General features: G+C 40.2%; 2 protein-coding genes across 3 annotated transcripts in view; one reads left to right on the plus strand and one right to left on the minus strand.

Annotated features, from left to right (window-relative positions):
- mcph1 (microcephalin 1) overlaps positions 1–22,752 on the minus strand; it is a 292,116-nt gene that overhangs the window by 97,389 nt on the left and 171,975 nt on the right. The window lies entirely within an intron of this gene.
- The window catches only part of angpt2a (angiopoietin 2a), a 101,015-nt gene continuing 82,344 nt past the window's right edge, over positions 4,082–22,752 (plus strand). The window contains exon 1 of the mRNA XM_063038940.1: positions 4,082–4,853. Coding sequence (XP_062895010.1) covers positions 4,572–4,853 — 282 coding nt within the window. The 5' untranslated portion in view covers positions 4,082–4,571. The remainder of the gene's footprint in view (positions 4,854–22,752) is intronic.

Genomic DNA, 22,752 nt, shown 5'->3' on the forward strand with positions numbered 1-22,752 from the left:
TACTTTATTGATCCCGGGGAAAATTGGTTTTCGTTACAGTTGCATCATAAATAATAAATACTAATAAAACCATAAATAGTTAAATAGTAATATGTAAATTATGCCAGGAAATAAGTCCAGGACCAGCCTATTGGCTCAGGGTGTCTGACCCTCCAAGGGAGGAGTTGTAAAGTTTGATGGCCACAGGCAGGAATGACTTCCTATGACGCTCTGTGTTGCATCTCAGTGGAATGAGTCTCTGGCTGAATGTACTCCTGAGCCCAACCAGTACATTATGTAGTGGATGGGAGACATTGTCCAAGATGGCATGCAACTTGGACAGCATCCTCTTTTCAGACACCACCGTCAGAGAGTCCAGTTCCATCCCCACAACATCACTGGCCTTACGAATGAGTTTGTTGATTCTGTTGGTGTCTGCTACCCTCAGCCTGCTGCCCCAGCACACAACAGCAAACATGATCGCACTGGCCACCACAGACTCGTAGAACATCCTCAGCATCGTCCGGCAGATGTTAAAGGACCATCTACAACCACCCTATGGTACCTAATAAAGCGGTCACTGAGTGGCCACACATTTTAATTCCACATCCCATTCCCATTCTGACATGTCTATCCACGGCCTCCTCTACTGTAAAGATGAAGTCACACTCAGGTTGGAGGAACAACACCTTATACTCCATCTGGGTAGCCTCCAACCTGATGGCATGAACATTGACTTCTCTAACTTCCACTAATGCCCCACCTCCCCCTCGTACCCCATCCGTTATTTATACACACACATTCTTTCTCTCTCTCTCCTTTTTCTCCCTCTGTCCCTCTGACTATACCCCTTGCCCATCCTCTGGGTTTTTCCCCCCCTCCCCCCTTTTCCTTCTCCCTGGGCCTCCTGTCCAATGATCCTCTCACATCCCTTTTGCCAATCACCTGTCCAGCTCTTGGCTCCATCCCTCCCCCTCCTGTCTTCTCCTATCAATTTGGATCTCCCCCTCCCCCTCCCACTTTCAAATCTTTTACTAGCTCTTCCTTCAGTTAGTCCTGACGAGGGGCCTCAGCCCGAAATGTCGACTGTACCTCTTCCTAGAGATGCTGCCTGGCCTGCTGCATTCACCAGCAACTTTGATGTGTGTTGCTTGAATTTCCAGCATCTGCAGAATTCCTCGTGTTTGCGTCTCATGGTAGTATAGTGGCTTGTGTAACGCTATTACAGAACCAGTGACCCTGGTTCAGTTCTGGCACTGTCTGCAAAGAGTTTATCCATTTTTCCTGTGACCTCATGGGTTTCCTCCAGGTGCTCTGGTTTCTCCCACATTCCAAAGACATAAGGGTTAGAAGGTTAAGTGGTCACTTGGGTGTAATTGAATGGTGTGGGTTCATTGGGCCACGAGGGCCCATTGCAGTGCTGTATCTCTAAATAAAAAAAATGATACTTGTGTGACTGAGATTCTGGATTAGATTTTGTTTCAATAGATGTGAAAATAGGAGGTTGGTCAAAAGATTTTAACCCAAGTTCCAAAACTGACTCCTCGTGTTCAGTCCCCCAGGACCTTGCAGGTTTCTAAGGTTTCACATTGCAGCATAGACTAAAGCACTGGTACTTCAGGCTTTCATTACTAATTTCTCCTCCTTTTCACTTCCAGTAAGACATAAAAGTCAGGGCATGAAATCCGACATGAAATGGCACTCTGTGCAGAGTCCAAGACTGTCTGTTGTGTTACCCATGCCAAAGCAGTCTACAAAGAAAATGCTTCTACAAACAAGTAAAGATGAAATTCAGGAAGAAAAACATGATCAGCATTTGAGACAAAGCAATAAAAGGCAAACAAAACTCTCACAGTTCATCAGAGACAAAAGAAATATAAAGAGTTAAGATGAAAACGAGGATCTTTGCAACACAAGTTCCTGTTTTAAAAGTATTTTCAAGAATATGTGAAGTATTTGAAGTGATCCGCAACCCAACCCATTTGGTGCCGTGCTGTAAATTGCTAGGAAATGAATACAAGTCTTTTATTTTAATTATTTATTTAGAAATACGGCGTGAAACAGGCTCTTTCGGCCCCAAAAGCTGCACCACCCAGCAACCCACCTACTTAATCCTAGCCTAATCGTAGGATAGTTTACAATGATCAATGTGCACCTGGTGGAAATCCACTCATTCACAGGGAGAAACGTACAAAACTCTAACAGATGATATCAGAATTGAACTTCGAACTCCATCGTCCTGAGTTGTTTTAGCATCATGCTAACTGCTATGCTACTGTTAAATCTTGTTGCAGTTGGTAATAAAATACTGGCGAATCTTTTCCAAGCGACCTCACATTATAATGGTGAGATCAGTAACCTGGCTGCTGCAGCTTTTCTAAATACTTCTCAAACTAACAGCCACAAGGCGCAAACAAGAGAAAATCTGCAGATGCTGGAAATCCAAGCAACACACACAAAAAGCTGGATGTCCATTTTTCCATTCTAAGATGCATCCACATTCAGCCAACACCAATATATTTAGCAGATGAAGCATTGTTTAGTAATGTACTGCTCCTTCGAATATGACTGTTTGTGTCTTATGCTTAGGTCCAGGTTCATAACATTCATACTTCCAAAGTTTATAATTAATTTGTCAAGAACAAAATTCATCACCTTAAGCTGCAATAGTGAATATTTATAAGTTTTTATTTTAATAAAAGTCACTACATCTTGTGTATGAATTTTCATTAAGATTTACAGAAAAAATTTGATTTAATATCTTGAAATTTTTAATTGTTCATGTAGGAAAGATGAAAATGAGTATCCATAGCAACATCAAGCTTATATTTCCCTTTCTTTCCTCTGTGAAAAGGAGGACAAATTCTTCAGCAAAGCTGCCAAGCAAGACCGTCTGGCAATTGAGCTTAAAATTTTGAGGAGATCAATTTTCCTACTGGAGTGCAAGACCTTCCAAACATAGGAGTGCACAACTCATTGTCTTTTCATGAAAATTAATCACTCTCGGTGTCACAGACACTCAAAGGGCCACATCCCCAAAGGGGGTAAAATTGAACACTTAACTGGAATGATTGTACTGAAAAAAGTAGCAATGGCAGAGCACAAGGTGAATTAAAAAAATACTTTGGGATGTAGGGTAACAGCCTGGTCCCTGTGAACCGACCTTTTCGCTTCTTATGCAGCAAAAAAAATCAATTCCCATATAATAATTTGCAGCTTGGCAGACTTTCAAAGCCTTATATGAACTGATTTTAACAATTACTCCAGTGTTTTAAACTAAGTGATGTTTTGATATCGCTCATAGTTTAATTAATTAGTTAAACCAAAAACATTTCTATAAAGGTTTGCTTGCCCATTATAAATGCGCTTGAGCTGATAAAAAACTAAATTGATTGCCGGGAAGGATGTCAAAAAGCCACAGTTGAGAGCAGCTTTTCTCTCTCAGAAGTGAGCGAAGTGCAGATTTCTCAGAAGAAAGTTTTAAGTTTCTCATTCATGAATCAACTATATTTTTACTAGAAAACACCTCCTTGGCATCTAAAATAAATTAGACAGGAGTAACACTTGACTAAAAATTCACCATCTTGTTGCAACACATTCACTTTAACTTAAATGGACCAGATGGGCCGAAGGGCCTGTTTCTGTGCTGTCGTGTTCTGTGGCTCTAATGTGCTGACTTATAATGATAATAACATGCTAATTATTGGAACTGTACACTGAGGGATGTCTAAAGTTAAGAATTTTCATGTTAGACGACACGTCACTCATAAAACTGAATTTAAGTCAGGTAAGAGAGCTCTAATTCACCTACAGCATTTCAGCACATGAACCTATGATTCTTTTTTAAGTGCAGAGCACTTTTTTTTTAGTATTGTTAAAGGCATTGGTTATTTCATAGTACAAGTCATTTTCACCTACATGCATGAAATGTGCACTCTTTAATTCCTGACTGTATAATGTACTACAGCACGTAGTCCTGGAGAAGCCAGAATGATTTCTTCTGTCTATTCATACGTCCCCACAAAGGACTGAAAGGGAGTTACCAGTGGCTCTGTTATTGGTTAATCGCCTGTCTTTGGAGTTTTGGTGTGGGCTGGCCAGAACCACACTCCTGTATCCCTGTTGTCTGCAGAGTAGCCTCTCTAGTGGAAGGTAGCAGGCAGCCCTGAGAGGGCAGAGGACACATACAGCACTTGTAAGAGTCCTGTCACATCATCATAAACCGCTGCAATTACCGAGCTAGATACAGCAGCTTGAAGAAACGTGCAGTAAGACTTCAGATAAAAGGGCACTTTCAAGCCGGGAAAGGACGCCAGTGGGGATTTATGTTTGCTTTACAGCATTGTCTCTGCCTGCGCAACACAGACTGAAAGGCTACAGGAAGTAATACAGAAACCTTATTACTCCAGCTTTGACAGAACATCAAGCAGCAATAGTTCACAGTGCTTTGTACTTGGCAATTTCACCACAGAATTCCAGAGGATAAAAACAGCACAACTGAAAAAAATTCTTCTGACAGATTTTAAAAAAAGATATCTTTTGGTTGCACTTAATATACAAAGGACTTTCTAGACTGAGAACAGACACAGAAAATGTTGATTTCATCTCTGTTTTTCTTCAGCTGCAGTCTTTCCTTGGGAACTGGGTTTCACAAGACTATGGATAACACTGGAAAAAGACATTATCAAATTCAGCATGGACCTTGCAGCTATACCTTCTTGCTTCCTGAAGTGGACAACTGTCGCTCAATGGCAAATCATGTTGTGGCTAACACAGTGCAAAGAGATTCTCCTGAAACAGATAATGGTGGCTCTGTGCAAAGGCTTCAGCTACTTGAAAATATTATGGAAAACAATACGCAGTGGCTGCAGAAGGTAGGCTCTCTGGTTTCCTCCTCAATAAAGGGAGGAATCCTTTCCTTTCAGGAGTACGAACCTTTTGTAAGTCAATAGCACAGAAAGAATGTCCTGTACACAGACTTACTAGTCTGATGCACGGATTGTTGAGGGAGACTGCTGTTTAATGTAGATACTCATTGAAATGTAATTCAGTGAGCTACTACAGTGCTATTCTTGTGGTTTTTGAGCTGGCCAAAAACATCTGCAGTATTCAGCTTCGGTTAAAGTAAATAATTGTTTCATTAGTTAGTTGGTTGTTGCAAGCCTTAATACTTGCCATATGATGACAAAATCAGTCCCAAAAAGCATACTAGCAGCTCCAAACGAAATGATTATAATTTTACTTTATCGTAAACAATAATTACTGACTAAATTTTCTTCAGAAACATCTTGTTATCAGCTCTAAAGCAACTCCAGCTGAGAGATGCTAGTTCCTGAGGCATGATTACTGTAAATTAGTGAAGCAATATATACTTGGTACAAGAATCCAAGTACATCAGTTCACATGTCATAGATACTGTATTACTTAATGTAAGCAACATGTCAACCCCCTCATTTCCATTCCCGTCTTCCTTTAAAAAAATTTGAAATATTTAGCACTATTTTAATGTCTAAAATGGCTATACAGAATAGGATCCACGGAAACACTGAGTAAAAAAACCCACAATCCTACTACCACATTGTATTTCAGTACATTTTGCAATATCGTTGAGCATTTTACAATTTGCTTCTGCCCCCAAACACGCGCCTGTTGCACAATATGAATACAGAAACTATATCAGCGTAATGCATTTTTCAAAGCTCGCCTCACTTCTCATGTTTGAAGTGATTAAAATTGGTATCATCAGCTGCAAAGGCCAGAGGCAACTATGGATAACTTTACCTTCTGCTCGTTGGAGAACCTCCACTCTAAACTTCCCGACAGGCAATCTAAATCCTGAGAATACATCCGCAAGGATCACTGATGGATCTGAGCAACGTTGTTCACTTCCAATACTGGTTTAATAAAGCTTTGAAACACTGCATTCCCAGAAAGAAGCTGCTTACATTCCTCAACCATGTGTATGGAAATAAGATCCATGCATACTCACTGTATAGAGAAATTTCTTATAATCTAGTCAGATGAATGCCAAGGAGCAATAGACTGCAAAACCAAAAATGCAAATGACACATTTCACTGTATGTTTCGACGTCCATGTGATAAACAAACTTGAATCATAAATCTTGCAAAGATTTCAAAGTTGGAAGTATATGTATTATTTAAGTACTTATGTGTCACCACATACTACTCTGAGATTAATTTTGTTGCAGGCAGTCATATTAGAACAGAAATACAATGGAATTAATCAAAAACTACACACAAAGACTGACAGTCAATGTGCAAAAGACAAACCTTGCAAATACAGAAAAGTATTAACAATAAATAAATCATGCTGAGCAGACTAACTTTACAGAGTAGAATAAAGGTACATAGCAGCAATATTTTTAAACAACTTGGATAAATATGATCCACAAAGTATCAAGTGAGGGTGACAAAAAGATCTACTACTTTTAAAATAATTTTGTATAGCAGCATTTAATCTTTGCACATCAATTTGGTGATTTTATTTTTCTTTCACATTTCAAAGCAATGGTGCACACAGGCACCTGAACGAACGCTAAAATAACACGATAGATCATTGCCAGCTTGAATTTATGAAAGGAAAATCTTATTCAACTAATCTGCATGGAGTCTTTAACGATGTGCCTGACAGAATTGATAAGGGGTAACCACTGAACCTGAAGGGTTTGATGTGATGAGGTCTTTGAAGTTTGGTGAACAAGTTTTGGAGTGCGTGCAATTGGGGGTAAAGGATTGGTAAAAGGGCAGAAAGCAAAGAATGGGCATAAACTGATTATTCTCAGGTTAGCAAGCGGTAACTAGTGAGGTAATCAGGGACTGGTGCATGAGCTCCAGTGATTCAAAGTCAAGCTATTGTCACACATACAAGTTGTGTTTTATTTTATATGCTCTAACCTACTATTTCTGTCTTTGCTAATTGTACACTTTTTTTCATATTTCTTACTGTAACTTTTTGAAATTTTTATGTATTGCACTATACTGTTGCCAAAAAACAACAAATTTCATGACATAATGTCAACAACAATAAACCCGATTCTGCTTCTGGGAATGTTGATGATCCAAGAGATGCAATAATTCAGAAGCAAACTTATAGCAGCCTTTATAACGAGGACTGAAATCCAGGAGTAAAGCTGCCTTACGTATTAAGACCACATCTGAAGTATTATGTGTCACCTTAATTTCCTTACCTAAAAAAAGCACATTTTTGCCAAAAATGAAGTGCTGCTCAAATTCCCCACAGAAGTTCAGGGTTGGCCAGCTTGTGGAAAAGGAATGAGTGAACTAGTATAGTATAGATTGCATGGTTTGACAGGGTAAGGCCTTCTTCTGGTTGAGAAGCCTCTGCATCATTGAGCACATCTACAAGGATCGCCGCCAAACAAAAGCAGCATCCATCATCAAATACACCACTACCCAGACCATGCTTCTCTTCTTGCCACTACCATCGGGCATAAGGTTTTGGTCTCACACCACCACATTCAGGAACAGTTATTACCCTTCAACCATTAGGCCCCTGAACTGACATGAATAATTTCAGTCGCCTCAACATTAGATTAATTCCATAACCTATCGATTCACTTTCAAAGGTTCTCCAACTCAGTATTATTTATTTACAATTTTTATTATATGAAAAATCTGTCTTTTGCAAATGTTTGTCAGTCTTTCTTATTTATAGATTTTCATAAATTCTACAGTATCTCTCAATTTTCCTGTGAAAACCAGAAAGAACATGAATCTCAGGGTAGTATATGGCGCCATATATGTACTTCATAAATAAATTTACTTTGAATTTGAAGAACTCCAGAACCAAGTGTTATGATCAGCCAGAGAGTACGTAACTGTACTGAGGAAAATTTTCTCCATGCAGAAGATGATGAAGGCCCAGTCAGTACAGAGGTTAATGGATCTTTCAAAACTAAAACAATCAAAACTATATGGGGATAGTGCAAAAAACTGGCACTGAGGTAGACTACCCATGATGTTGACGGACAACATAACAGGCTCAAAGGACCAAATGGTCCTCCCTGTTCTAATCTTTTTTCCCATTTGTTCATCCTTCATCAGCATAATGCTTAACTCTTCTACACACAGCTTACCAGTCTGCTAACAGCGCGGTTATTGAATCGTGCTCACCGTATCTCTCTTTCTCCTATTAATGTATTTCTCTTCAAGTCACATATCCAATTTCTTTTGAAAACACCATTCACACATTCCTCCACAATCTTTCCAGAGTGCATCACTGTCTCTCATAACTTAATGTGCAAATACTGTACACGCACTCAAACAAAATTCATTTCCCATGTGGAGATTTTCCCTGACAACTCACTGTTTTTAAATTTACAATGTGAAATTTGCACAATAAATAAAAACAAATTCTCCATCAAAAGTATGCTCTCAGGAATTGTATTTAAATGAATACCGAGAAGAAATTAAAGACCTCGTGAGTCAATCGTGGGCTGACGCCAGGAGAATGTTCTGATGAGCGGACATGAAAATAGATTTCTGCATCAGAGGGAAAATGTAACCTTAATCTGAATGCATCAAGTCACACTGTGTTATTGCAAAGTTCCCAAGTAGTTATTTGAATGCAAAGTTGTAAATTTTTATGTGAATTTGCAAAACTATTTATTAGTTTCAAAGGTGCCACTGTATAACCTTCACAGTATTGGTCGTGCTTTGTTTTACCATCATTACTATTAGGTGTCATACTGTTTCGTGATGAGTCACCACTGCCTGATTTAAGTAATCTTCAAATATCGCTTTGTAGTATTCCAGCATGTCAATGTGGATTGTCCAAGAGATATCAGGGTTATCAGGCAGAGATTTAGAATCAGAACAGACCGTCTGTATGTTTTCTCAATGGGAAAAAAGTGTCGTGGGATAAAGAGATTCTATTATTTGGGCGTAGTTTCACAGTTGTGAAGTAAATGTTAGCAAAAAAAATCTCAGGAAAACAAGAGTAGCTCATTTTCAACTGCTTCCTACATCCAAATGTAAAGATGAAAGATCTTTAATTTTTACATTAACTTTACTTGTCTCAAAACATGCAGTGAAATGCATAATTTGTGTTAACAACCAATACTGAGGGCAGCCTGCGAGTGTCACCATGCTTCAGGTGCCAACATAGCATGCACACAACCTACTAACCCGAACCATATATCTTTGGAATGTGTGAGAAAACTAGAGCATCTGGAGGAAATCCATACGGTCATGGGGAGAATGTACAAACTCCTGATAGTGGCTGTGCTGTGCCTACAATACTATGTCATCTGTACATTTTATTACTGTGTAATAAACTAGCACAGCAAGAGATTGGCAGATAGCCAATGTATATGAATGATATTTAAAAGAATATCGCACATAATCTTGCTTGTGAATTGTCCCGATGTGAAAGGTTATTTGCCCAGAAATTCTTCTGATTATTTTCCTTGCTGAATGAACACACACCTTCTGGGGAACATCTAAATATTATGAACTAGTTGATAAGGCACAGTTTGGAGAATTGAATCATTCTTATCTCCACTATACTTTGAGAAAACAATTCTGATTTATTGATCATATAGACAGGAAACATACAGTTCAAGTTTATTGTCATTTCAACTGCACACATGTATACCACCCAACAAAACAATATTCCTCTGAACCAAGGTGCACAACACAATACATATAATTAAATCACAATACATAAATAATATTACCACAAATAAATTAACAAATCATAATGTGCATTTACGTTACAAGAAGTAAACAATATAACATTACTGTTGCTTCATATGTGGTGAGACCTGCCTGCTGGCAGGGAGTTCAATAGTCTCACGGCCTGAGGGAAGAAGCTGTTTCCCATCCAAACAGTCCTGGTCCTAATGCTACATTACTACCTGCCTGATGGTAGGGGATCGAAGAGACTGTTGGATGGATTGGGGGTGGGGATCATTGACAAGGCTGAGGGCCCTGCATACGCAGTGCCCTGGTAAAATACACTGTGCCTGTTAACAACCAACAGAACCAAAGGCATGCTGGGGACAGCCCACAGGTGTTGGCATATTTCCAGCACAAACATAGCATGCCCACAATAAGGAAAGTTTTGCTCCTTAGACTGTTAGACACTTTCAGTAGCAAATCCAGGATCTTTAAAATAGAAGCAACACACACAAAATGCTGGTCGATCGCAGCAGGCCAGGCAGCATCTATAGGAAGAAGTACAGTTGACATTTCGGGTCGAGACCCTTCGTCAGGACTAACGGAAAAAAGAGATAGTAAGAGATTTGAAAGTGGGAGGGGGAGGGGGAGACCCAAGATGATAGGAGAAGACAGGAGGGGGAGGGATGAAGTCAAGAGCTGGGAAGTTGATTGGCAAAAGGGATACAAGGCTGGAGAAGGGAGAGTATCATAGGATAGGAGGCCTTGGAAGAAAGAAAGGGGGAGGGGAGCACCAGAGGAAGATGGAGAACAGGCAAGGAGTTATAGTGAGAGGGAGAGAAAAAAATATATATAATAAAAATTAGGGATGGGGTAAGAAGGGAAGGAGGTCTCCCTCTCCCCCTTTCAAATCTCTTACTATCTCTTTTTTCCGTTAGTCCTGACGAAGGGTCTCAATGCAAAATAGACATGGGTAGAATGTTGGTGCAATAAAGAGGCATTGAACCCATGAACGCTACCTCACCTTTTTAATATATATTATTTCTGTTTTTGCATGATTTTTAATCTATCCAATATACATGTACTGTAATTAATTGAGTGATTTATTTATTTATTTTTCTCTTCTATATTATGTATTGCATTGAACTGCTGCTGCTAAGTTAACAAATTTCACGACACATGCCGGTGGTAGTAAACCTGATTCTGATTCTTTGGACAGAGTGCTGAGTGTTGAGGTTGAGGTGTTTGACACAGAATGACTTAATGTAGGGCTTCCATTTGCACTATAAATGCCAAAAGATCCATCATTAAGAACCCTCACCACCCAGGACCTGGTCTCTTCTCATTACACCATCAAGGTAGAGGTACAGGAGCAGCTTCCTCCTCTGTCACAGATTTCTGAGCAGTCCATGAGCACTACCTCATACTTTGTTCTTTCTTTGTTCTACTTATGTCTTATTGTACCTCATGGTAATTCTGTTATGTCTTGCACTGTACTGCTACTGCAAAGCAACTCATCTCACGACATATGTCAGTGGTAACAAACCTGATTTTGCAAATGACATGGTTAATTACTGCTCTGAAGTTAAATATGTGATCATTTCAAAATTGTTCACCTCAGTGTGCCGAAGAAATGTTCTGCTGCTCCACTGCTGGTGAGGTTAATTATGATAATCTGGAAACTCTAAGCTTCCCAACTTGTTTATCTGATTTAAGCTCACTATAGATGCAAGTCCCTGGGCACAAGTGCCACCCAGGATACCCAGATTACAGATCCAGACACATTCACTCCAGGTGTACTAACAGTAGACTCTACTGTGGTTAATTGGATGGATTTGACAACTTGAAAATCAAATAAGGGCAGCACAGTAGCATAGTGGTTAGAGTTATGCTTTACACCAGCAGCTTTCAGTAATTGGGGTTTAATTCCCACTGCTGCCTGTAAGGAGTATGAGCTACCTCCCCGTGAATGAGTCGGTTTCCTCTTAAAAAAAAACAGTTTGGAGTTAGTAAGTTATAGCCGTATTAGTGCTGGAAGCCCCCAGCAAAATCCTCAACTGTGTTGGTCACTGATGCAAATGACACATTTCACTGTATGTTTTGATACACATGTGACAAATAAAGCAAATCTCTTTATCAAGGTAAACTTAACTATTGAATTGCTGACTTTTGCAAATGATTATAGGATAAAAGTGCAGACTTTGGAGAGGGTTCAGAGGTTTACCAGAATGCTGCCCTGAATGAGAGAGTATAAGGGTGCTGCTACCATCAGGAAGGAGGTACAGGAGCCTTAAAACCCACACACCAGGTTCAGGAACAGTTATTACCCTACAACCATCGGGCTCCTGGACCTGCATGGACATCTTCACTCACCTCAACACTGAACCAGTCATTGAAGAAAACCCTATGGAATTACTTCCAAGGACTCTGCAATTCATGTTCTCATAATGATTTATTTATGATTATTTCTATATTTTAATTATTTCTCAGCTCAAGCTGGTACAACCTGAGGTATGGTCATAGTCATGTAATTTCTCAATTTGAACTATTCTAGTGGTACTGTATTTAGTATTGTGGTTTTCTGTAGATTTACATAAATATTGCTGTCTAGGCTTAATGGTTTAAGGCTATTATATAGTGGCTTTGGGATGATACCTGTGTAGATATTACTATTGGGACAATGTATATCCTGTTCATGTCCCATGGTCTTTCAATTTCCTCTTTTAATTCAGCATTTTTCTGGTGTTTTTCACTTATTGATTTCAGTAAGTTATGTGGATTTGGAATGGTTATATCTATGAAGTTGTTCTTGCTTGTTTATCCTGTATTATTATATCCGGATGGTTATTATGGTTTGTCCTATCTGTAATAAGTGATCGGTCATAATATAATTTGTAGGACTCTGACTCTAAAATTGGATCAGGCTTGTATTTATGGTCAGGTATGGTGTCTTTTATGAGCTTATATTTTAAAACAAGATCATTATTATTATTTTTTTCTCCTATTTGTATAGCTTGTGTTCTTTTGCACAGTGGTTACTTGCCAGGCTTTGTGTGCAGTTTTACATTGATTCTGTTGTTCTCCTTTGTTCTACTGTGAACACCTGCAAGAAAATAAATCTTAGGGGAGTATTTGGTGACAAAAACACACTTTGATAATTAATTTACTTTGAACAAACTTGGGTTGTTCTTTCACGAGTGGTGGGATCTGAGAACTAACAGAAGTTAATAAAATTCTGAGAGTCATTGATAAGGTAAATGGTCAGATTCTCTGTCCTAGGGTAGAAATGTCAAATTGTAAAGGGTATAGCTTTAAGGTGAAGGGTAGGGTGTAATTCAAAGGAGATGTATGGTGCATGTTTTCTTACAGAGAGTTTTGGGTGCCTGGAATGCACTGCCAATGGTGGTGGAGGAGGCAGATATAATAGAGGCATCTAAAAGGCTTTTAGGTAGGTACATGAACGTGCAGGGTACGCTCAGGAAGAAGGGATTAGTTTAATATGGCATCATGTTTAGTGTAGATATCATGTGCTGAAGGGCCTGTACTGCTCCGTTTGCTAAATCAACATTGATTATTGAACTCTGTTGGAGTTACATTCATGGCATGATCAGCTTGCTGACATTTGATCCCGATTTAAAAAAAAACAAGCAACCCTTTCAAAGCCAGCAGCTACAGTCCAGATCTCAAGGAGAAACTGAACAGCAAAAGCCTCGTCCTGGCTGCAGCAAATCTCTCAGGTTCCCCAGGATTCCACAACGTGAACCACAGCTGGATGACTGCAGAGATTTGAGCTGACAGATGAGCTGTGACTAGATGAGCAAATTATCAAAGATAAAAGTTACGGCTGCTCTGATTCCCACTGGAGGCAGCACTTTGACTCTGCAAGTGCTGCAGCTGCCTCACAGCTCCAGAGACCCAGGTTCAATCCTGACCTGTGTGCAGATAAAATATTCTCCTTGTGACTGCAGGACCCCCCCACCCCCCAGCTCCCCTTTGCTGCCACATCTTAAAGACGGGTATCAGTTGCCCACAGGTGTTGATGTGTGGAAGCAGAATCAGGAGGTCTCAATGGACATGTATGAAAGAGCAGGCTCTCGGCCATCGCCAAGTAACAAACTAGTTCCAATTCTTATTGCTGCCATCAAGGAGCCTGAAGACGCACGTTCAATGTTTTAGGAATAGCTTCTTCCCCACCGCTGACAGATTCCTGAATGGACAAAATTTTTTTTTTTGTTCTTTTTGCTCCCCTTATTTAACTTAATTTATATATTTCTTATTGGAATTTATAGTTTATATTATGTATTGCAAAGTACTGCCGCTGCAAAACAACATATTTCACAACATTTGTGTTGTGATATTGAACCTGATTCTGAAGTCAGTTTTGTCCACAAGTTGGAAAATACATTAAAAAAACACACAAGACATAGCAACCACATCCCCACAGTATTGCAGTGAATGGCATCAAAAAGCACATCAGACTGAAAGGGAAGAACAATAACAAAGTGGAGAGAGAGAGAGAGCGAGCGAGAGAGAGAAAGAATAGTTCTGCCATGCATAGGAACAAACACATGCATGTTGGACTTCTGAATTTAATAAAATTTAGGGAGCTCATTTGTATGTAGGGGTATCTGTAACACGGGGGGGGCGGAATTCATATGTTGGTCCTTTGTAATTCAGGGATGGCTTGCACAGGGAAATACGGTGCAGGAGGGAGGTATGAGTTTGCTCTGAGAGCAAACAGTACTGTTGGGCTGAATTGCCTCCTTCTTTGTCGCAATCAAAGAGCAGGGAATATGGCACCCAATCAACAAAATATCACAAATACATCAGGATGCAGCTAAATAAGTTTCTATAATCTATAAAAGAAAATGAAATGTGCTAAATAAAACAATTTTCATGAGTCCTTGTAATTGGGATCACAGGGTCACAAAGAGAGATTTTAGCACATTGGGCTTCATAAATCAGGACACTGAATACAGAATATGGAATGTTATGTTGAAGTTGTATATGTCATTGGTAAGGCTGAATTTGGAGTCCGGTGTGCAGTTTTGGTCACCTACCTGCAGGAAAGATATTAATAATCTTGAAGGAGGTAAGAAAAAATTTAAACAACCATTGCCTGAACCTGAGGAGCTGAGTTATATGTTAAGGTTGAATTGATTATGACTGTTTTCCCCAGAGCATAGGAGAATGAGGGGTGATTTTACAGAAGTATACAAAATCATGAGGGGGATAGATAGAGTGAATGCATGCAGACTTTTGCCACTGAGAATGGGTGAGATTAGAATTAGAAGTCATAGGTGTATGGGTAAAGGTGAAATATTTAAGGGAAATCAGAGGGGTACAAGTATGGAATGAATTGCCAGTGGAAGCAGTAGATTGGAATTCAACTGTAAGAATTAAGAGAATTTTGGATAGGGATATGGATGGGAAGGGTATGGCAAGATATGGTCCATGTGCAGGGAGATGGGTCTAGGCAAAAGACCAGGTCAGTGTGGACTAGATAAGCTGAGGAATCTGCTTCTGTGCTGTAGTGTTCTATGACTCTATGAGTGTTTATATTTTGGCTCTAATATTGCAAACTTTTGGAATTGTAAAAATGGCAAATACATCAAATAGAAGATTACATCATGGTATTCATCGTTTTGGCATTATCACCCAGTACTTAAGCCGAGTGACTTTGTCTGTTCCTGCTGGCTATTAAGAAAAGAATTCTTTCAAATCACTATCTACAAGGGGATCTGTTGCCTCTGTCTGACATGCAAGGAGTCTGGAATTTAAATATCACTTCTCCTATTGCATCTGTTGCAGCAGATGGCAGGTTGTCAGCTTAAATAATTACTGCAAATATTGATAGACTGCTGGGTTTCACAAGGGTTAACAATACCTGATGTCACTGGACAAGAATTAAAACATTTCCACATTACGCTCCAAAGATTTTATAACCCAAATATTTACACAACAACACAGTGATAATCTCTCCATCTCCACATGCAGCCCTGCTCTGTCGAGTCAGACCTTTCCCTGGTTAATACTTATGCAGCTCCCCACGTGCTTTCCATCCACTGCACCTAGTCTGCTGAAAAACTGACCCGTGCCTACCTCATTTACTTGTTTGAGACAGCCGTTCAAAGGAAGACAAACAAGGGATTATAATTGTTAATTAACAAATATCTGGCACTGTCATTGATAATTCACGCAGGACTAGGGCTTGAATATGCTCATATTTGGCAATGTTTGTATTCACCATTGTGCCGAATGTAAGACTCGATCTGAGAACAAAATTAAATGACATTACTTACTGTATTCAATAATATGTATTTATAAATCACTTTTCATACAAACAATGTAGTTCAAAGTGCTTTACAATGGGATAAAGTGCAAACATAAAAATAAAAGACAATGATGTTAGTTAAAAGCATGGTTAAATAAATACAGTGCCTATAAAAAGAATTCACCCCCTTGGAAGTTTTTGTGTTTTATTGTTTTACAACACTGAATTACAGTGGATTTAATTTGGCTTTTTTTTGACACTGATCAACAGAAAAAATTCTTGCATGTCAAAGTGAAAACAAATTTCTACAAATTGGTCTAAATTTATTACAATTATTAAACACTAAGTAATTGCATAATTACTCAACCCCTTCAAGTTAGCATTTAGTAGATGCACTTTTGGCAGCAATTACAGCCTTGAGTCTGTGTGGATAGGTCTCTATTAGCTTTGCACATCTGGACACTGCAATTTTTCCCCATTCTTCTTTACAAAACTGCTCAAGCTTTGTCAGATTGTTTGGGGATAATGAGTGAACAGCTCTTTTCAAGTCCAGCCACAAATTCTCCATTGGATTGAGGTCCAGACTCTGACTTGGCCATTCCAGGACATTAACTTTGCTGTTTTTAAGCCATTCCTGCATAGTTTTGGCTTTAAACCTTGCTGGAAAACAAATCTTCGTCCAAGTCACAGTTCTCTTGCAGACTGCATCAGGATTTCCTCCGGAACTTCCCTCTATTTTGCTGCATTCGTTATACCCTCTACCTTCACGTCTTCCAGGCCTGCTGTAGTGAAGCATCCCCACAGCACGATGCAGCCACCACCATGCTTCATGGTAGGGATGGTTTGTTTTTGTTGATGTGTGGTGTTTGGCTTATGCCAAACATAGCATTTAGTCTGATAGCCAAAAAGTTCAATCAAAGTACCTTCTTTCAGCTGACTTTAAAGTCTCCCACATGTCTCCTGGCAAACTAACTGAGATTTCATGTGAGTTTTTTTCAACAGTGGCTTTCTCTTTGCCATAAAGCTGCAAATGGTGAAGCACCCGGGCAACAGTTGTTGTATGTGCAGTCTCTCCCATCCTCAGCCACTGAAGCTTGTAACTCCTCCAGAGCTGAGATAGGTCTCTTGGTGGCCTCCCTCACTAGTCCCCTTCTTGCAAGGTCACTCAGTTTTTTAGGATGGCCTGCTCTAGGCAGACTTACTGCTGTGCCATATTCTTTCCATTTCTTGATGATTGACTTAACAGTACTCCAAGGGATATTCAGTGACTTGGAAATTTTCTCGTATCCATCTCCTGACTTGTGCTTTTCAACAACCTTTTCATGGGGTTGCTTGGAGTGTTAGTTTGTCTTCATGGTGTAGATTTTGCCAGGATACTGACTCACCAGTAGTTGGACCTTCCAGATACAGGTGTATTTTTACTACAATCAACTGAAACACCTTGATTGCACACGGTGATCTCCATTTAATGAATTATGTGACTTCTAAAGCCAATTAGCTTCACCAGTGATGCTTTAGTGTTTCATATTAAAGGGGGATGAATACTTGTGCAATCAATTACTTTGTGCTTTATATTTGTTATTAATTTAGAACACTCTGTAGGGGTCTGTTTTCATTTTTACACAAAAGTCTTTTGTTGATCAATTTAAAAAAAAGCCAAATTAGATCCACTGTGATTCAATAAAACATGAAAGCTTCCGGGGCGGGGGGAGGGTGTTGAATACTTTTTGTAGGGACTGTAGATTTTGAGCTTTTAAAAATGTCAAATGACTCCATATAACCATATAGCAACTACAGCACGTAAACAGGTCATCTTGGCCCTTCTAGTCCATGCCGAACTCTCACTCTCACCTAGTCCCACCGACCGGCACTCAGCCCATAACCCTCCATTCCTTTCCTGTCCATATAGCTGTCCAATTTAACTTTAAACGAGAACATTGAACCTAAGACTTGACGGGAATAATGGCCAAATTCTGCTCCTCTGTTTTATGGTCTTATGAAGCGCCAGCAGTGTTATATTGTTTACTTTTTAAACTTGTATCATAAAGGTACCTTATTATGTGTTACATTATTTTTGTTTATATTAGTTTATATAAACAATATAATATAAACAACAATCTAATGGTATAATTAGACTGTTCTGAATTTCTGAAACTTTTTGAACTCAACTGGAACTCATTACCTAAGACTACTAGGGATGCAGACTCATTTGAAAGTTGACTTACAGCTTTTCCATTGAATAACTTGACCATTTACCAGAGGAGAACTGATATTGGTTTATTATTGAAATCTGCACTGACATACAGTGAGTACTTCTGTTTGTGTACCATCCAGATACCTCATTTCATACATGATGTGGGAATAATTAAGGATCCATATTTTGAGAAGGAAGATGAAGAGTTTCTCCAAGATCCATGTCTATAGTTCCCACAAAGTTGCCAGGCAAGATGATATGGCTATTAAAAGGGTGTATGGTGTACTGGCCTTCATAGTTGTGGGACTGAGTTCGAGAGCCATGATGTAATATTGAAGCTCTATAAATCCCTGCAACGAGTAGACTATACTTGTGTTCAGTCTGTTCGCCTCAATAGAGGAAGGATGTGGAAGCTTTAGAGAGAGAGAGGGTGCAGAGAAGATTTACCAGGATGCTGCATGGACTAGAGAGCATGGCTTATGAGGTTAGGTTGAGCAAGCTAGGGCTTTTCTCCTTGGAGAAGAGGATGGGAGGTGACTTGACAGAGGTGTACAAAATAATAAGAGAAATTGATCGAGTAGATAGCCAGAGACTTTTTCCCAGGGTGGAAATGGCAAATACAAGGGGGCATGATTTTAAGGTGATTGGCAGAAAGTATAGAGGGAACGTCTGAGGTAAGTTTCTTGCATAAAGATTGGCAGGTGTTTGGAACACACCCTCTTAGTCGACTCTTGTATCGGCAAATGAATGAAATAAAAATGGAGGGCTCAGGGGGAAGGAAGGGTTAGACTGATCTTGGAGTAGATTAAAAGGTCAGCACAAAACTGTGGACTGATGGGCCTATAGTACTCCGTGTTCCATAGTCAGTCACTGCACTGAGACCAGTGGAAGCTGCTAGATGTTAGGCTCTGGGCACTGGAGATCATCAAATACAAAACTGAGCAGGGCTGGTATGAGTTAGGAAATGGGAACAACATTGTGGATAATCTCAAGTTTGCTGGTGATACAAGACCAATGAATGCTGAGCCTAGATAGCAGAGGATGGATGAGGGGTGCCAAGGGGAACCATAATAACCATTATCATAACAGCAATGCACTGATTTGAGAGCTGGCAGTGAAACATATCAACTCCTGCCTAAGAAGCGACTTAGATCCGTCCAATTTAACTACTGGAGGAAGAGGTCCACAACAGATGCCATCTCATTGGCACTTCACTCAATCCTGGAACATCTGGACCCCAAACATGCATACATCAGGATGCTCTTTATTGACTACAGCATTCAATACCATCATCCACTGAAAACTAATCATAATCTTCAAGACCTTGTCCTCAATACCTCCTTGTGCAATTGGATCCTTGATTTCCTCACATGCAGACCCTAGATGTTGCTTAGATTGGCAGCAACATCTCCTCCACAAATGCCATCAGCATAGGTGCACCACAAGGCTGTGTAGCTAATCCCCTGCTTTACTTGCTTTAAATTTATGACTGTGTGGCTAAGAACAGCTCGAATGCCATATTGCTGATAACACCCTTGTCATAGGCCGAATCCAGGTAGTGATGAATCAGTATATTGGAGGGAGATTGAAAATCTGGTTGAGTGAGATCATAACTACAACCTGGCTCAGTGTCAGCAAGACCAAGGAGCTGATTTTAGACTTAAGAAGGAAACCAGACGTCCATGACCTCATTGGACGATCAGCAACTTTAAGTTCCTAGGTGTTACTATTTTGGAGGACCTGTACTGGGCCCAGCAAGCAAGTGCAATTACAAAGAAAGCACCTCAATGCCTCTATTTTCTTAGGAATTTGCGGAGATTTGGCATGTCATCTAAAACTTTGATAAACTTTTTGATGTGTGTTGGAGAATATATTCACTGGTTGCACCACAGCCTGTTATGGAAACTCCAATGCCCTTGAATGGGAAATCGTACAAAACGTAGTGGATACAGCCCAGTCCATCACGGGTAAAGCCCTCCTAACCATTGAGCACATCTACATGAAATGCTATCGCAGGAGAGTAACATCCATCATCAGGGACTCCCACCACCCAGGAGATGCTCTCTTCTCAATGCAGCCATCAGGAAGAAGGTAGAAGAACCTCAGGATTCACACCACCAGGTTCAAGGACAATTACTACCCCTCAACCATCAGGCTCCCAACCTCACTTTTCCCATCATTGAAATGTTCCCACAACCAATAAACACACTCTTAAGGACTCATTCATCTCATGTTCTCAATATTTATTGCTTTTTTACTTACTCTTATTATTTCTTCTATTTGTATTTGCACAGTTTGTTGTCTTCTGCAATCTGGCTGGGCAGTCTTTCACTGATTCTGTTAAGGTTATTATTCTATTGCGTGTGCCCACAAGAAAATGAAACTTGGGGTTGTATATGGTGACATATATGTTCTTTGAAAATAAAATTTACTTACTTAAAGATAAAAGATCAGTTGTACTTGTCGCATGTACATAGAAAATATCAAAACAATCAAATGCACTGCATGCTTTAATGACCAGCACAATCTGAGGATTTTCTGGGGGTAGCTTGCAAGGGTCACCATGCTTTCGGTGCCAAATTATTAACTCTAACAATATGCCTTTGGAATATGAGAGGAAACCGGCGCAGCCACAGCAAGAATGTACAAACTCTTTACGGACAATGGCAGGAATTGAACCCCGATCAGCCGGTACTGTAAAGCGTGGTGCTATCTCCTATACTACCATATTACCCCTTTTTGATGGAGTTGGTGGCTAAAGAAAAACGTTATGGCAGTGACTGGAGACACATGGTTCCCCACATGTAACCGAGTGGAATTTCTGTTAGTCTGCACAGAACAAAGTCAAACAATTTCCAGACAACTGAAGGGTGTAGAGAGGAGGAAGCGGGGTGGGCTTTATCAGCACACACATCATAAGTAATGTGGCTTTGGATGAAACTTCTAAGCAACAGCGGTAAGTTAGGACACAGGACGCAGGGTAAATTACACTGGATGGCAAGGGAGGTAATAGTGAAGGCACAGGGTAAATCCATGGCTGGCAATTCTCTGCACATGACACTATAAACAGAAGTAGAACCTTCAGTTGGCAGGGTTTCATCAAGCAGGGGGATGATGCTGGAGAAAATTGTGCGGTTGGCAGTGCAAGCACCTATAACCATACGAGGATGATTCCTGGAATGCAGGGGCTAACATATGAGGAGCGTCTGTCGGCTCTTGGATTGTATTCATTAGAGTATAGAAGAATGAGAGGGGATCTCATAGAAACGTTTCGAATGTTGAAAGGGTTGGACAGAGTAGATGTGGAAAGGTTGTTTCCCTTGGTGGGTGAGTCCAGGACAAGAGGCCATAGTCTTAGAATTAGAGGGTACCCAGTTAAAACAGAGATGAGGAGAAATTTTTTTAGCCAGAGCGTCGTGGATTTGTGGAATTCGTTGCCACATATGGCTGTAGAGGCCCAATCATTGAGGGTGTTTAAGGAGGAGATTGACAGGTATCTAATTAGTCAGGGTATCAAGGGATATGGGGAAAATCCGGAAATTGGAACTAGATGGGTGAATAGTTTAGCTCATGAGGGAGCTGCGGAGCAGACTCAATGGGCCAAATGGCCTACTTCTGCTCCTTTGTCTTGTGATCTTGTGAACCATGCTGCAAAGGACAAGGACAGATAGGTCAGTGGTTCCCTATCTTCTTCAAGAAAACCCTAATTGGTCAGTTTCACATTCTCCAGAAATCCCTGAGAAGGCTGTGTTGTTGAGTATACAGCAGCCTTGTCAAGCTGTGCTGGTGTGGCATGGTGGCTTAACAGTTGGCAAAATGCTATTACAACGTCAGTGACCTGTGTTTGATTCCGCCACTTTGTCTATAAGGAGTTTGTACACTCTTTGTTTGTAACACTTCTGCTACAGTTTTGACAGTCAACCTTTGGTTTCAGTTTCTCCAGCTTGATCCAGTCTCATCCCATTGAGTGGAATTCCCTTCAATTAATTGTTTTAATCCTGTATTTACCTGTTCTATGTTGTCTGTCTGTTGCATCCAACAATGACAGGAGACATGTGCAGGAGAGTTTAGGTCCAGTGGTACAAGTTGTCATCACAAACAAGGGTCTTTCTTCGTTGCTGTGGATGACCATGACTTCTTCTGTGCCTTGTCATGCCCTTCCCTCTCAAAAGTGTTACAGAGCCGCTTTTCTGGCCATTGGATCTCACTGTTGATCTCACCTGCCCAGTCCACCAGAGCTGACTTGCATGGTAGGAGAAGCATGTCCCTATCTCACTGGGGTATGAGGCCTGCCGGCCCTGGTTTAGCCCAACTGTCAAAGCGGTATACTGGGGTGTGGTTGCATCACTATGGCACACTAACAGCTAACAGCTACATGAAGCCGTAGATGAATGCTAAGTTTCTGGTGGGGACCAAAGGTGAGTGAGTTGCTCACAACAGGCCCCTTCACCAAAGGTGCTGGCCCTCACTGGATGCCCTAAATCTGACAATGTTATGATCATCATCTCCTACATGCTCTACCCCTATATTTGATCCACATCACATTAGGGAACTAGATTCAGTAATGCATCCTTTCTACTGCTCTAACAAAACTATCATAGTCATATTCAACTTCAGCTCGTATAGTGATGTAGAGATAGCCACT

The sequence above is a fragment of the Mobula hypostoma genome, chromosome 2 (genome assembly GCF_963921235.1).
Source record: "Mobula hypostoma chromosome 2, sMobHyp1.1, whole genome shotgun sequence".
Classification (NCBI taxonomy): Eukaryota; Metazoa; Chordata; class Chondrichthyes; order Myliobatiformes; family Myliobatidae; genus Mobula; species Mobula hypostoma.